This window comes from Centroberyx gerrardi, chromosome 11 (genome assembly GCF_048128805.1).
Source record: "Centroberyx gerrardi isolate f3 chromosome 11, fCenGer3.hap1.cur.20231027, whole genome shotgun sequence".
Taxonomy (NCBI): domain Eukaryota; kingdom Metazoa; phylum Chordata; class Actinopteri; order Beryciformes; family Berycidae; genus Centroberyx; species Centroberyx gerrardi.
In genome coordinates, this window is record NC_136007.1 from 31140149 (window position 1) to 31155860 (window position 15712).

A 15712-nucleotide genomic window follows, 5' to 3' on the forward strand; every position below is an offset into this window, starting at 1 on the left:
TGCATTTCTCAAATGCATGATATGAAAAGACATGTTAACTTAAAGTTACCCAAATTATTATAACTGTCTGTATTGTGGAAATTTGACTGAACGCACTTTGAAAAACTCTCCCTCTGGTTATCAACAGAATCAATCAGATCCGATTGGTCAACAGTATGCATAATCAGGTATCCCATAGTCTGGCAAGTAGTTAAACTTTTCCTGACTGAGTTGAAATAATTGCACTGGATTTTTAAGATTGTATCTCATGTAAAGGCCCATCATGTCTCCTCCATATAACGCCACCTTGACTGGTGAAAGAGTTCATGCTAAGTACTCACCCCAGTATCATTTCTATCAAAAATACCTCATTGATGGCTCTGCTCTGGTTTCAAACACCACACTGGTCTGACCAGTCCTTTATCAATAATTCTACACCTATTTCTCCTAATGTGTTTATTTACGGCAAGAGAAAGTTGTTTAATAACAATGAACTGATAACATGAATGGAAATTATTTTGATAAAACTCCAACCTGGTTTCCTGCTTTACTGAAAGTTATGAATTATTTTCTTGTGGATGCTGGTCAGTTCTACTTTGACGCTGCCTGATCACGCCATCTTCATTGATCATCTTAAGAGATTTTGTGGGAATTAGACACTGCTCTTAACTAGTTTGTCATATCCCTCAGACAGTTCTGTTTCCTTATATAGTTTTACTTCCTCCTTGGCAGATTTTAGCATTAGAGTACCTAAAGGCTCTATCCTGGCTACTACCTGTTCATTTAATTTGTACACATTTGGTTTTATCGCTACCCTGATGATAAACAGCTGTATCTGTAAAATCCAGTGATACAAAAAGCCTTAGTTGAAAATAACTGCAATTATCCTTTAATATCATCTTGCATTAATTATTGTAACTTTAAGTTTGTGCCTCAAATCTAAAGCACTAAAATCATATAACATCCATTTTAGCTATCTTAGATTGGCTTCCACCAGCTTCCACATTTTAGAATAGTATTTAACAATTAATTGCTAACTTTTAAAGCAATTAAGATAGATATTCATATGAACTCCGCATCTTAAAGCGTTAAGGAGTTGTAGTGGTTCCACAAAAATCTGTTTTTCCTCATTAATATGCAAATTTATGCAGGAAGGTGCTCCAAAATCGAATCAGATCATCTACTCTATAGGGGGAACCTGTGGTCTAAGTAGGTCACTTCTATCATGTATTGTTTTTGAGTTGTTGTGTTCACAAGAATGAGTCTACACACAGACACATGATGAACCATGGTGGCAGGACATAAAAACTGGTTTGAGGCAATGACTTGGCATGAGTTCACTTTCCAAATGGTTACAGTATTGGTAATGGCTGAGATATGGACAGCAGAATTTTCAGGTTTTTAAATCATTGACTAAAGGAAACCAAGACTGCTGTATGTCTACCGGAGCTGTGAGCTAATGTTGCTGCTTCATCAATCAGTTAAGTTACCTCAGGTTGGCCAACTTCTGTCAGGGCTGATGCACGGCCATAGAGCAACAACAATATATCCAGTGTAGAAAGTCCAAGTTCCTGAGAAAGCAAAAGCAAAACGCATCATTCTTGTGGCTTCCAAGTGTCATGTGCCCTGCGGTCTGAAGTATACAGGCTAGTGCAGACATCAGACATTCATTCATACTACAGTCTTTTACAGCTTACTGTGACCACCACAAATCTAACAGTCAAAAATTCCCAACACTGAGGTGGTCCTCAAAACCCAAAGAATCATTTGGCCAGGTATGTGGATAAGTGCCCATGCTTTGCTCAGCGCAAAGCTGTGGTTGCACGACGCAAGCCATAGGAAATAATGGGTTTCAGGGCACAGGGGGTCCCATTGCCACGTCCCATCTGAAAAGGGCTTAAAAGAAAACTGAGATGCCTTGATTCATCTCATTGATGAAATGGACTGGTTTAAATAAAGGTATTTATGTTGTATTGAGAGCTCTTGTAAACTGTTATTTTACAGTGAAGACAGGGAAGTAGAGATAAGTAGCCAACATGTGTAAAAATCTTATGGGGCAGTGGGTTGGTTTTCCTTCGATCCTCACAAGATTTTTATATCACCAGCTGCCACTGGTATAAAAATATATTGGCCCTCTCCACCATCACAGTTGCCTACCCCTGCTGTAGAGCAATGTTCCATCCAATTTTATTTAATTCTACTGTTATAGTTAAAACTTGAGTGAAGCAGGCAGTGTGTTTTGTCTCCAGGCAGTGGTTTACAGCTCAGTGATTACCTTGGGTGTGCTGGCTTCCAGTAAGGCCAGTGCCTGGCTGAAGGCCTGCTCAGCATTGCGGCTGCGGAGGTCGGCCAGGGCGGTGTGGGCATCCTGCACCGCTGACCTCAACGCTGCGCACGTGCCTGCTTTATTATCAGCCACTTTCTGATAGGACACACACACATCATACAGCAGGTCAGCCAATTCACCACTCAATGATACTGCCATAAGTTAAAGTTTTATTTCTATTTAAACTGTAACTGGTGTGCTGTCTTGGCCAGGTCTCCCTCGGAAAAGAGATTTCAATCTCAAGGGACTTCCTGGTTAAATAAAGGTTAAATAAAATTAAAATAAAAATAAAGCTGCAATATGCCTTATCTGCCTCACCTCATCTTTGGACTGATAATTTTTGTTCTTTGATTTCTTTTTTGCAGTAGTGTTGGACTCTCCTTTTCCGATCTTCTTGTGAGCATCACTGAAAGTACAGGATTTTCAATTAATTGTGCAGTCCTTAACATACACAAATCACTCCTGCCATACCTATGCTGTTAACACTTGGCACTCCTCTTCTGAATTATTAAGAAGTGTTATTATTAGCAGTATTAGCATTTTTATTAGCAGCAGCAAGCATTCCTACTAACCTTTTTGTCTGTTTAGAGTCTTTGGTATTGCCCGCTGCATGTGCAGTTCCTCCATTTTTCCCTGGGGAGAAAGGTTAGACATGAACGTCTTGGATGTTAGGGACATAAGTGACGCCTTACAGCCCCTGAGTTCAATGACAAACCACACACACTACATGAAGCCAAAACTCTTGGTAAAGACAAAAGAAAATGCTGCAATAATTAGGAAATCAGACACAGCTAGTGCAAAGTTTACGAGGTGTAAAGTTCAGCAACATCTGAAAGTTACAGTTTAAGATTTTTCATGAAGGATGACTGGTACATACATGAAGTTTATAGGGACATGAATTCATTGAACGGCATTCTTTCAAAATTTGACTCGATGTTTCTGGCTAGAACATTGAGTGGGAAAGTGTGTTCATCAGTTTTAGCAGTAAAAACACACCTGGTTGGGTCTGCTTGTCCATTTTGACCTCTGAGACCTGTAAAAATGACAACAAACATCATTTAAGTCCTTGCCTTCATGGGAATTTGCAGCACCATGTCAAATGTCAACTGAGCCACTCTTCAATGATCATTTCACCAGGAGCAACATTTGAGATTATCAATGTCAACAAAACGTCGTCCTTGTCTGTATTACGACTGGCTGCCATGACAAAAATAACATGCTCTGTCATTTTGGTAGCGTCAGAGCTCAATTTCCAAAACGTCAAAATTCTTTAGATGCTTTAATTATGACAGAGGGAGTGCTTGTACCACAACTGTCCAATCTTTTTTTTTTTTGGTGGTAAATGCGTTCACACTGCGAGCAACTTGTTTGATGGGGCACCCAGGCAGGATGGAGGGGGCGGATGAGACGAACAAACGTCTTTATAGGCTACATGCCTAACGATGCTACATAGATAAGCCAATGAAATATATCAAAATATATGTACAACAGGGTTCAATGTTAACTTTCTTCTTCATTTGCTCTGGCTAGTGGACTGAAAGTCCACTGTCCCGAATTTAATGTTTATTTTGGACTACTTAGAGACACAAAGACACTGCCATACATAACTCACTTTATATTTGTTTATTCTCATACTATCAAAAAATATAAGAAGTCATGTTCATGAAGCTTGGCAGCTTACATACTATTTTACCTGGAATTATTTTATTTAAAGTTGTCTGCAAGCCACCTAAGTCCCAACCCTCTTTGAAAAAACACTTATTTAAAGATGACCCAAATACACAGAAAACCATGTTGTCTATACAAATACCCCTGATGGCATGCAGAGCTGCTCCCCAGTTTTGCTGACCTAATGAAGAAGGTAGTTGTAATTATACTAGAAGTGTGTGGAGTGTTTTTCTGGAAATTGTCATTTGAAAGATGTTAAGTACAAGAAATTTGTGGTAACGCCCGTTTTTAGCCTTGGGTTTCAACAGTGCAGTTACTTAATATACATAATATTTTGTTGATTTAAGGGTAGATATCACACTGAAGTATTTTGACATTTCTCATTGGAACACTCACATAAACTTCTGATAAAACTAAACTAAAAAGAAATGACAAGACTTGTGGCCTACTTACGTTTTGTCTTTAGGTGGTAAAACAGGTTGCTGTGTTTCCACCTCTGGCAATGAGTCACGCTACAAACCTCAGCTGCAGATGATAGTTCTCTACAGTTTTCTGTTTTTATAGTCAAACCATGTCCACACGATGACGGATACCCCTTTTTAGACGATCTCTTCTTAATCTTTTCTCGGTTGGGTTTTGTTTTGTCGAGTACAAGGTGTGCTCGTTTTACTTTCACTTTCGTCACACTTTGCGTCGCAGTTTACAGAAACAAGAGCACATGGGTGCTTACGGAGTGAATAGAGTGCAAATACTACCGTATTTACACGTTTCCTAAGATTCTAAAATGTGAATTAAGTTTTGTGACGTGAAAATAAAAATAATACACTTGTGATTGGAGCAAACAAATTCACATGTGTAAATGTATATCTACAAATGCACACTGTTGTGTCTCACAAGTACAAAACCTGTATCAAGTCACAGATCTGCATTTGGCATTTGTCAATCTCATCTTGTGGATACAAAGCAATGAGGAGACACAAATCATGTCTTGCTCCGATTAGCTACAGGAAACTTTAATTTGACTGGTGTGTGCACGTGTGGATTTCCCCCCACTTCCTGTGGAATGATAGTGCAAAAAGATTTGCGTTTACATGCGTTTCATTTTTTATTTCTCATAGTATTAATTAATTGCTTAGGCTATATGTGATATTTATCAAATCTACTTATCCATCTATGTAAATTGTGAATTTTAATCTGATCAAGTAATGCGGTCTTTTCATGAATGTATAGTTTTTCTCAATGTGTTGGAGACTTGAAACGATTTGACAGTTCATAACATTTAAGTCTGATGTGTAACAGGAGGGTAAAGTTAGTTTATTTTCTGACAGTATTCCAGTGCTACTAGTTATGAATGGCTTATCCAGGTGATTTGTTTTGACGATAAATACATAAAGGCGAGGGGAAATGTCTATGCAAGAGGCCAGCAGTGTTTGGTTGCACATAATATACCACAAATGCCACCGTTTTGGTTGCAATTCAGAGCCCTGTTTGAGCAAGCAAATGATGTATTTTTCACTGCTTTGGTGTTGCCTTTCATAACATTACCTTGTTTTAATGAGTTGACATAGCTAATTAGCATGTGTACAGAAGAGGATTAGGGCAACATGTGAAAAATTCATTGGGTTCTGAGTCATAATTCTGAGAAAAATCAGAATTCTGAGTTTAAAGTCAGAATCCTGAGACTGAAGTCACAATGCTGAGAAAATAAGTCAGAATTCTGATTCTAACTTTAAAGCCAGGATTCTGGCGTTTTTCTCAGAATTATGACTTTAATCTCAGAGCTAAAATTGTCACGTGGCCCTAATCCTCTTCTGTACATGTGCTACTTAGGTAGCATCAATAAAAAAAAATACAGTCTCTCAAATAGAAGTTGTGGTGAACTGGGCCACTTTGAATGGCTGTAATCAATCGTCCATTTTGCACCTGCCAGGTGGAACTAAACAAAATCACACCGGTAGGGAAACAAGGAAGCGCAGGAAACTAATTGGCTGTTGATGGCCTATGAAAACTTCAGCTGTGGCCAACCCTGGTTGTTCAGCTCTACAGGACATGAATGGACTTCCGGTGACTTGTTGATCGTGTCACTCAGTGTGAACAAGCAGTAAGTGAACTTTCAGGGCTTTCTTTCTAACAATGCATGTTTTTCAGCAGTTGGCTGCCACTGTTCCTGAATGAATGTAAGGGAAACATATGTATGGTTAACAAAGAGTTAGTAACCTTGCTTTGTGGAGCTGTACTGGTTGTCGGATCAACCTTAGTAGCTGGTTTTACAGTCTTTGGTCGTGACTCCACTGTATCTGCTCTGTTAGCACTGTCTGGTCTGTAGAAAGGCAAGAAAATACACTCATTTAAGTCTGTCAGCATATTTATCATCCTGTTACAATGTGTATGGCAGTACATACCTTTTACTGTGGCTTTTCTTAGGCAGTCCAGCTGAAAGGTAAACACATAAACATGATCTTTACTTATGAACTGCAGACGACACCCTGGCTGAACACAATAAAGTAATACAAGCTGTAGTTGGTTGTTTTTTTAAGTAGTCTGCTATTGTTTGTCTATTGCTATGGTGATGTGTTCTTGCCTTTCACAATTTAACCGTCGATGTCGCCAGGTATTGTTGAAAAAAAAAAAGATGAATAGAAAAAAAGGGCAGCATGACACAGTGATTCTACTGTATTCTAATTCTACTATAGTAATTCTACTGTATTCTAATTCATATCAGTAATGATGTGGAGAAATAAGGTTTCCCATCCAGTCCTGCCATATAGACCTACCTCTTCAAAACTCATGTGAAATGCGCCTTTATTTTATCATCATATATACTAAGGCCACATTCATCAGCTGAGTTATTTTTATTTGTTAGCCGAGTTTCATAATTGTATAACTAGCTTAGAGGCAAATAATGTGTTTAAATTATGTGTTTTTAATACTAGGGTTAGGGTTCTCTACTCTTCTTGTCACAAAATACATGTGTGGCCAAACCCCCCCCCCCCCCCAAAAAAAAAAAAAAATACCTACAAATCCAATCTGAGCAGTCATACAGTGTTGCATTTTCAGAGATGGGATTTGAATTGCATTTCAAACCACCTACGAATATGGTTTAAATCTGATCTGAAAAAAATGATGCGTTTTTGCTGTTCAGACTTTAGAAGCATATCAGATATGCAGAAAAGAAAAAACAAACAGATTTGAGCTGCCTTTCTGAACATGGCCAGAGTGCAGTGAAAGCACCTTTGATTTTTTCCATTTCACAGAGGAACTTGCAGTGTTGCAGCTCCAGGTCCTTCGTTCCCTCGCGGTCTTCCTTGCACAGAGTCTGGGCCAAGCTGTTGGCTTCAATAGCTTTTTTGACCTCTCCCAAGCAGAACAAGGCCTCACAGTACCGGTAGTGACCCTGTACACAAACCACACATTCGGTCCCAACAACTCTAACTAATGGGGTCACATCAGTAACTAGCAGCCAACAGATATGCAGTGGCCTCTGGTTACAGTCAGTACACAACACAACACTCACAAAAATGACACTTGAGGAATATTCCTAATGAAGACATGAAACAGCTGTCAATTGAAGGCTATGCTACTTCCATTTCCGTTTAAGACATTTTGAATAAAAGTCACTTATTCAACGTATCTTGATCTTTTTGTTTCATTTGCACTATACATTACTGCAAAAGTGATAAGTACCTTAGCCCACAGTGGCTTTATCAGAGTAGCACGTTTTCCATCACCAACAGCTTTTCTGCAATATTCAAAATCATGTTTTGGTTAAAACATTCTGTAAGCCTTGGACCTTCCATGAGCAACACCATGCATTTCCAAGAGTCACACTTCCTACAACAGGTCAACAGTCAATCTTGCTCTGATCTGGGAATGATAAAATATCATCCAACAAAAGGGTTTTTACTCCTCCTAGCATAAATGCCATCTGCTCCATAAGTTAATGTCCATTTGGTGAACTGTCCTATGCTACAGGAACAACAATTTGGTTTATTTCCAAAACATTAAAGGATAATTCCAGTTGTTTTTAAAGTCGAGATGAAACGGCATTTCGAGAGTATCTAACTTCCGTATCATGACGTATTTCCGAGTGAAACAGGAAAGACAGGCGGGACATAACGTTGGGAGGAATTTGATTTGAACGTTGAAAAGTGGGTGTGTCATAACACCCGAAGACACACCGAAGTACCATGCTGTTGCTAACTAGCTAACTAATGAATCTTAGCCTCTTAGCTCTGTGCGCTAAAAGTTGAAGATTGATTGATGGGTGGATGTCATGATATTATTGGTTGAAATTAGTTACGGGCATGCTTACGTAAGCACACGGCATATTTTGTTTTACAGGAAGAAAACATGATTGAATTCTGATATAAGAATACAATGAAATTGATTTTTGGTATTTTTTTTGGCATATATTGTTAAATAGGTGCACAGTATGACCGGGGATGTGATCTAAAAGGGTTAAAAAGGCATTTTTCATTTCATCTCGTCTTTAACCTGGACCTTTATTTTCAGTTTTTGCTATAATGATGATTGATTGTGTTCTCCAAAACACTGCCACAGGGCCAACGCAATCTCCAATATGTCAAACCCAAGAAGCGATTCAAATACGGCCTTTCGACATAATAACCACACTGCAATGGGACCTGCCTACATCCGATTTACCTGATTATCCATGGCCTGAAACTGGAGTATACTGCAGTAGTTGGAAAGTAGAGCATTGAAAGGGCACGTTCGCTTTTTAGGTTCAACTGTTGGAGTTTGCATTGGCCCTGTGTGTGTGTGTTGGAGAACTGGAGGTATGAAAAGCACTACATTGAGGTAAGCCATGAAATTCTGAACACAATCGTTATAATGGCAAAAACTAGGAAAATAAGGCCTAGATTGAAAATAACTGGTACTATCCTTTAAACATTAAATTTATCGTTTTCGAAGATATTTTCAGGATATTTGTGAAAATTGTTAAACTAATATTAGGCTTACCTTATCTATGGAACAACCATGTGTGTACCATGGATATCTTGCATTTTGTTTACAGAAATCTTGTATCTCTAAAATAACTGCTTCGCAATAAATTGTCTGAAATGTACTGTATGTATCTATGCTTTCATAAACTGAAAAAACAATACAACTATTGTACTGGGTACTTACACGTATATAGGAATTAAAATCTGAATTTGTAAATAGCTGTAGTGATTGTACTCTGTGAGTGCTCAAATTTGATGAATTCTATTATCTGCCATAACTGATACTTACAGATATTTCTCACATCGGATATAGCATAGGGCTCTGTTCCCGTAAATAATGTGGTTTTCAGGGCTAGAAAAGAAGAGATGGATTCAAGTTACGAAACAAACACTGATTTTAACATCCAAGTTGTGTATGCAATATAGTATGTAATATATTCATGTTAAAACAATCTAGAAATTTAGAAGTTCTAGATTACATCTCGATGACAAAATCAGATTCAAGTGTTAGTTCTCTGCTGAAGGAGACTGGCAGAGGACTGAAGCTTTAGACATCTGTTCAGAAAATCGACAAAAAACAAACAAAACAACTTACTAATATCTGATGGCCTGGGAGTAAAACCTCACAGCGGCATCGTACTTCTTTTTCTGAAAGTTCGCATTGCCTTTACTCTTCATCTCTTCACTTTTCTGGGAGGAGAGGAACACGACAGACCACAATTATTCTCACAGGCACATACAGTCAACTCCAGAATTATTGGCATCCTTCATGAAAGATAAATTGTGGAAGATAAATTTCAGGAAAATCTGGCCAAAATGTATGCCGTGTCCCAGAGTCAGCGTGTTGTTGATGTTCCTTACCTCTATAGCCCATTGACATGGTCGAGCAGCCAGCGCTGTCATCGTCCCCTCCGTGTTGATACCCATGGCCCGAATATACTGCGCGTCTGATTCAAGACAAAAGGGGAGTTTCTGTTCATTCACCTTGAAAATCGCTGGCATGGAAACATAATCCTACTACCCAGATACCTAACCATAGCCAAATTTTCTGTGTCTGAGCACTATAATATAAGATTGCCACTGTGTCTAATTACATATTTACAGTCTTTCTTTAATGTTTGTGCAACTCATGAACTTAAAGAATATTTTTTGGGCTATAAAATAATTGCCCCAGACAAATAGTTATTTGTCTGGGGCCTACAAAAAGCCTCTATCCCATCAAAGTGAAAAGATGTCTAGACATTTATGACGAAGACGTAAAATTCAGGCCATAATCAGCTCTCACATCCACTGATCACCAAAGCCTACCGCACTGTTGTACACTAAATATTTCTTTAGTTTGACTTTACGTTCACATGAATTTTCTTGCCGCTTGATAAAATAGAGCACATTGTGTAAGTGTAAAATTGAAAGGTTTGGTAGCAGAACAGCGGTGTGGGGTGTGTTTCTTACACTCTGTGAAGATGTGCTGCAGGGCAGTGTAGCAGGTCTGTCCATGGCCAAACTCCAGGATGCGCTGGCAGATAGCAGGTTCTTCTGTTCGCTCCAACCAGCGTAAAGCATCATCCAGAACCTCTGAAGAGCGCTGGTGGTACATAGTCACACTTACCCTCAGTTATAATCACACTTGCACTCAGTTATAGCTCAGTAACAGAGAACCCACCAACTCCATCTCACTCTGAGCGAAGCACCAAAGACATTCAAAGACTAAACTTACAGGCTCAAATTGTGTTGATCCATGCTCACTTAAAAAGGAAAAATCCACCCTAGAACACTTTAACACTGTTAAAAAACAGTCATTGCCATGTTTTGGTGGTGTATTTTTCCCACGGCGCAGCCGAGGGCATCACGAGGCAAATTCGGGTCAGTCAGTCAGTCATTCAGGTAACGCTTAGATGATGCGATTCATCAGATGGCCTCTAGAGGGCGTTTTTGACTGTGCGATGCAGTGTTTCCCATACAGAGGCACAAAATCAAAAGTTGCTCAGTGTACAGAAATGGATCTAAATCGATCTCTAATGCGCCTGATGTTGCATCACATCATGTCTGTAATTTGGAGATGTACAGACAGCAGACCAGCACTGAACCAGCACTGAACTCAGTCCACAGAGTCTCCTGGTGTGAAAACAAAAGTCAAACTTAACATTCCACAGTCAGTAACGGGGATTTGTAGACAGTAACTTGTCTTCGCTGCCATACAGACTTTAACGCTAGGTGCCTTTAACGTTACCTTGTGGTATTTAAGTAACGTTAGTGGATTTAGGTAATTTAACTGTGTCGCAGTGCTTCGGTGCATAGCATTGAACATGCGCTGTGGGTCTCTACAGGATCTGTGCTTGTTCTTATTCCTTTGGGTAACTGGCCAAATGTAGACAATGTGACATCGCATTGAGATATTTGCATCGCAGCGCCAATGGAGTTTGACAGCACAAGATTCACCATACTGACATTGATCTAAAACAAACAGTAATCATCAGCTTTTGGTGTCTGTCCCACAGAATCAAAGAGCAAGGGCTTCTTTCCAGAGCTGCCATTCCTGAGGAGACAGCGGAGTTGAGGACATACAGGCAACCTGTCTAAATATTCATTAAGCTAGCCAGATGGAAGCTACCAAGCTAGCAGGCACTGCAAAACAGTGAATGTCACCAACTGTCTTTTAGACCACATTTAATTTACATGCACGCCAGAGTGTTTAGTTGGTTCTTTGTGTAACTGTCAATTTTGTGACACTTTTTCATCCTACTTTGGTCAATTCGCAATCTGAAGTGTTCATTTGGCCACTGCAGTGAAATTACTGTTAAAAAGGGGATGGGCACAGCTAATACCAGTGAGTTTAGTTGAATATATTTGTTCCGACTAGCCCTTCAGGTCCATCTTATCTACTACCCACGCCAGGTTAAGAGCTTTGCTCAGCCAGGTCTGGCATGAAGTGTTATGGAGAAAGAGTTGCAGTTAGCAAATAGTCTTTGCTACTGCTGCCAGGAACTTAGTCAGGCTCAACTGGCAAGGAGGCATATTACTCATACTGTTAGCCTATTCAAATTACACCCTTGTTTGCCTGCCAAGCAAAACATTAATTTCAATAGCCAATGACAATAATGAACACTGGACGGCTGGAAAATAGCCCAGAGGTCAAATGTTGTTAGACACATTCCCCAAGACAAGTGATGACATTCTCTAGCATATTCAATGTATAAGATCATTTGTAAAACTTACCAAGTTAAACTTATTGCTTATCCAGATCACATGCATTGTTTGGTCCCGGTTAAACTGGAACAGAGAACAAGTCAGAGCATGAGCATTTTGGATCAAAAGCTAAAGCACAATAGAGTCAGCAGTGTGAGGTTGGCCTATATCCAGTTATGTGGGTTATGTCTGTTGAAGCTGAAAAAATACTCGATAGTCAATCTATGCTATGGCAATTCTCTCCCAGGAGCAATGAAGGTGTGTTATATATTGTGCAATGACTCTTTTATTTATTTCAAAGTATTTGCAATGCTCAGCTTGTGGTTATGTTTACCTGCATAAGGAAAAACTCAAATGAAAGCCCAGGGTGAGACTCCAAACAAGAGGAGAGACACGCCTTCCAATGAACATTTTTAGCAGGTGTTGGAATGGGAGTATCATGCAAAGTGAGAACCCTGCACACACTGCTTCCAATGCTCCCACATACAAAAGTCAAAAGGAGGGTATTGCCTACGCAGTTTTCTTCTGACTAGTTTTGTGCTATGATTTTAATTGCAAGACCTTATAGCTGCTGTGTGACAGTTGTAGCGTGGTTGCAGCCTAAAAAAAACAACAACAAAAATCTTGAGGTATAAATATTAATTCAGACCTAAACAATAAATGGGGGGGGGGGGGGGGTTTAACCCAAATTTTAATCAAAAGTATTATTTAAACGTTTGAGTGACACCATGGGCGTAATAGAGCAGAATGGTGGGCAGAATCTGATAGCCCTAAGTGAGAATAAGATCTATGTAGGCTCTGCTATTTAAATGGTAGTTATGGTTTGGAAAATCTTGCTGCAGTCAGCACAAGTAATAGCGTATACAACACAGCCACACTACAACTATGGTTCAATGTCATTCGATTTGATTGATCACAAAATGCCAGCATCCATGCTGAAGAATTCAACACCGACCTGCCCATCCAACTTCACATACTGCAGCTTCATTATATCATCATACTGTCAAAAAAAAATTAACCTTTCCATTTCTACTGTGTTTCACTGTCAATTTGGCTGAGATGAGCATTCAAGGCAGCATAAAAAAAAGATTATTATTGAACTGTGTTATCAGACGAAACAACTGTTTAAGTATGTTTTAGTGTCATTTTCATTTATTATAATTAAATGAATGGCCTTACATACTGATAGTAAATATTGCCACAGCTCATACATAATCCTTCATTGTGACAACTAATATGTGATGGGGAACTATCTATGCGTCGAGCATTAGTAGATCAGTTTTAATTTCACACACACTAATGTAAGAAACAATTAGCCGCCGCCTTGCCAAACCATTCCAAACCTGGGGCGTGTGCGGGTCAGGAGGCGTGGAACCACAAACATGAAAAGAGCATCTGAACTAACACTGAACCGCTCATTAGACAACTTACACATCCTTTCTCCAAGGCTCTGAGAACTGCTTCCAATATTTCAATCTTGTACAGCTGCCTCAGAGTTAGGTCTTCACTGTCACTAGAACAAGACAATTACAAACGATATAAAGGAGTCTAAACAGTAAAGATTCAAATGTAAAATGTTGGGAGTTAAAAATAACCATTCAAGTCCTAATCAGAAGTATACTTACTTTGAGTCTATGAAGCCTATTTGCACAGCCCAGCGTGTGGTGTTGTTAGACTCTTGGCGCTGCAGCAGAATGGGATACCAAAACGCACAAATTCTCATCAGCTGGCCAGCCTCCTTTTTTAAGCTGACAGGGATGCTGTTCCAGCACTCATAAATGGCTTCTGGAGAACATAAAGAAGCAGAAAATATATGTTGGTCCATCCACTGAAAGCAGGGCAAACACAGTTTAACATCTTCATTTTCAAAACACCAAGAAAATAACTTCCATCCTGTGATTTATAAGTCAAAAAACTCCTGAACACTGAATTCCTTTAGCTTTGACACGTTTCTCCAAGACCGGTCATGTTAAAACACTTGTATTATTATCATATTCTCACTGTAAGAATCCAATTGTTCCATATCATTTCTAACTTTGTGCTAAAAAGGTTTGTGGTAAACCGGTATCTAAGTGTAACAATTCAGGCTCAAAATATTTGATTGATTTCAAGCTTCTGTTACTCAACATTGTTAGAAGTCAATGTTTGTCAGCTATGGACTTTTTGTTTTTCCATGATCCAGTGATGCTACTCAGACTGGTCGCGCCCAGCATGATCTCATTGGTTTATATGAACTCTGCAGCATTTCCTCCTTTTCCTTCCTCCCAAATAACGGCACAGAGACGCCTGAAAATGCGAGTCTCAGTCCTCTTTCAAGAGAACTGCGGTGCGGTTCATTAGGAGTGAGAATGTTATGCAAACCAACTACAGGAGACGAACCCAAAACAGTGTGTTGACATCTGATAGCCAGCAGTTCTTCATGCTTGGAAAACCTATACCAAATGGACCAAGGTCAAACCGCAATCTGGACCGATGTTCATATTCAGCTATTTCTTCATGTGTTCTTCATCGGTATGAACACCAGAGAAGGTCAATTACAGCAAAGAGTGCAGACAAGTCCATCATGCTTAGCTAAAGTTACAGGGACTGGAATCTGGAAAACCAGTTTTCACAGTAAGACTGATACATGGACAGATGTTTGTTACTTCTAAATTGTTAGTACACTTAAAATCTGAACGATTTGCTTGGTTGCACTTCTAACACATGGTTCTAAAAGCGGTTACACTTTTTCCACATTGTTGATTTTGTTGTATGAAAGACTTTGTCATTTTGGTCACCAAGTACAAATATTCATGCAACAGAAGATCACTTCACCCTCATGCAAATCCCAGCAATAACCATGCATGGTAGAGCATTATGGCCTTCCATATTTACATCGTTTTCAGTGTCCCTTACCTGTAGGATGGACGGTGACAACTGCACAGTCTTTATCATAGATCTGTGGGAGAAAATTATGCATTATGATCAGAAAGTAGTTGGTTAAAAAAAAGAGACTTTGTTTATCAGTGTGGTATAACTCACATAATTCATCCGATGTCGGGCGTCTTCCCAGTCCACAAATTCTGCATCAGAGTCTGAATCTGACATTTTGTCCAAATCTGTAACAATATTTAGACACAAATCACTCAAATTCGGCAAAGCTTTTCTTGCAACGCTTAACTAAACATGGAAATGACTTTTAATGATAATGTAAATATTTGAGAATAGTTATTACATTCATAATACACAGAATACACAATTCATAAACATACAGGTCATACATTTAGAAACAAAAGAGAAAGGATTATTATTATTATATATTATTCTTAATAGTTTTTTCCTTTCAATTTAGCTGTCAACAGAATTGAGCATTTGTAGGCTATAGCACTTTTCTAAAGCAACTTAATGGGATTTGGAGATTTAAAGGGGAAATAAGGAGAGAGTAAAAGAATGACTGTTACTGTGGTTGATGTCTTGTCAGATTTTTTGTTGTCGTTATTGGCTATTCACCAATATCTGAGTATGTTTTATTTGCAAACACTATTCTACTTTGACTGTCTTACAGTACCATTGTAACGTTACATGCTCACATTATGGAACCAGGTCCAAA

The 15712-nt window shown here is 39.0% G+C and overlaps 2 protein-coding genes across 3 annotated transcripts in view; one reads left to right on the plus strand and one right to left on the minus strand.

Moving 5' to 3' along the window:
* The window catches only part of kcnj15 (potassium inwardly rectifying channel subfamily J member 15), a 327817-nt gene that overhangs the window by 35855 nt on the left and 276250 nt on the right, over positions 1 to 15712 (plus strand). The gene's annotated exons all lie outside the window — the stretch shown is intronic.
* Positions 1 to 15712, minus strand: part of ttc3 (tetratricopeptide repeat domain 3) — a 39640-nt gene that overhangs the window by 23286 nt on the left and 642 nt on the right. For both annotated transcript variants that reach the window (XM_071926936.2, XM_078286821.1), the window contains exons 2-19: positions 15145 to 15221; positions 15019 to 15061; positions 13749 to 13908; positions 13555 to 13636; positions 12154 to 12207; positions 10390 to 10522; positions 9799 to 9884; positions 9533 to 9627; positions 9227 to 9289; positions 7658 to 7712; positions 7205 to 7367; positions 6376 to 6406; positions 6191 to 6293; positions 3302 to 3338; positions 2878 to 2938; positions 2624 to 2711; positions 2255 to 2401; positions 1470 to 1550 (exon numbers count right to left, since the gene is read on the minus strand). In XM_071926936.2, the coding sequence (XP_071783037.1) occupies positions 1470 to 1550; positions 2255 to 2401; positions 2624 to 2711; positions 2878 to 2938; positions 3302 to 3338; positions 6191 to 6293; positions 6376 to 6406; positions 7205 to 7367; positions 7658 to 7712; positions 9227 to 9289; positions 9533 to 9627; positions 9799 to 9884; positions 10390 to 10522; positions 12154 to 12207; positions 13555 to 13636; positions 13749 to 13908; positions 15019 to 15061; positions 15145 to 15210 (1548 nt within the window). In that variant the 5' untranslated portion in view covers positions 15211 to 15221. The remainder of the gene's footprint in view (positions 1 to 1469; positions 1551 to 2254; positions 2402 to 2623; positions 2712 to 2877; positions 2939 to 3301; positions 3339 to 6190; positions 6294 to 6375; positions 6407 to 7204; positions 7368 to 7657; positions 7713 to 9226; positions 9290 to 9532; positions 9628 to 9798; positions 9885 to 10389; positions 10523 to 12153; positions 12208 to 13554; positions 13637 to 13748; positions 13909 to 15018; positions 15062 to 15144; positions 15222 to 15712) is intronic.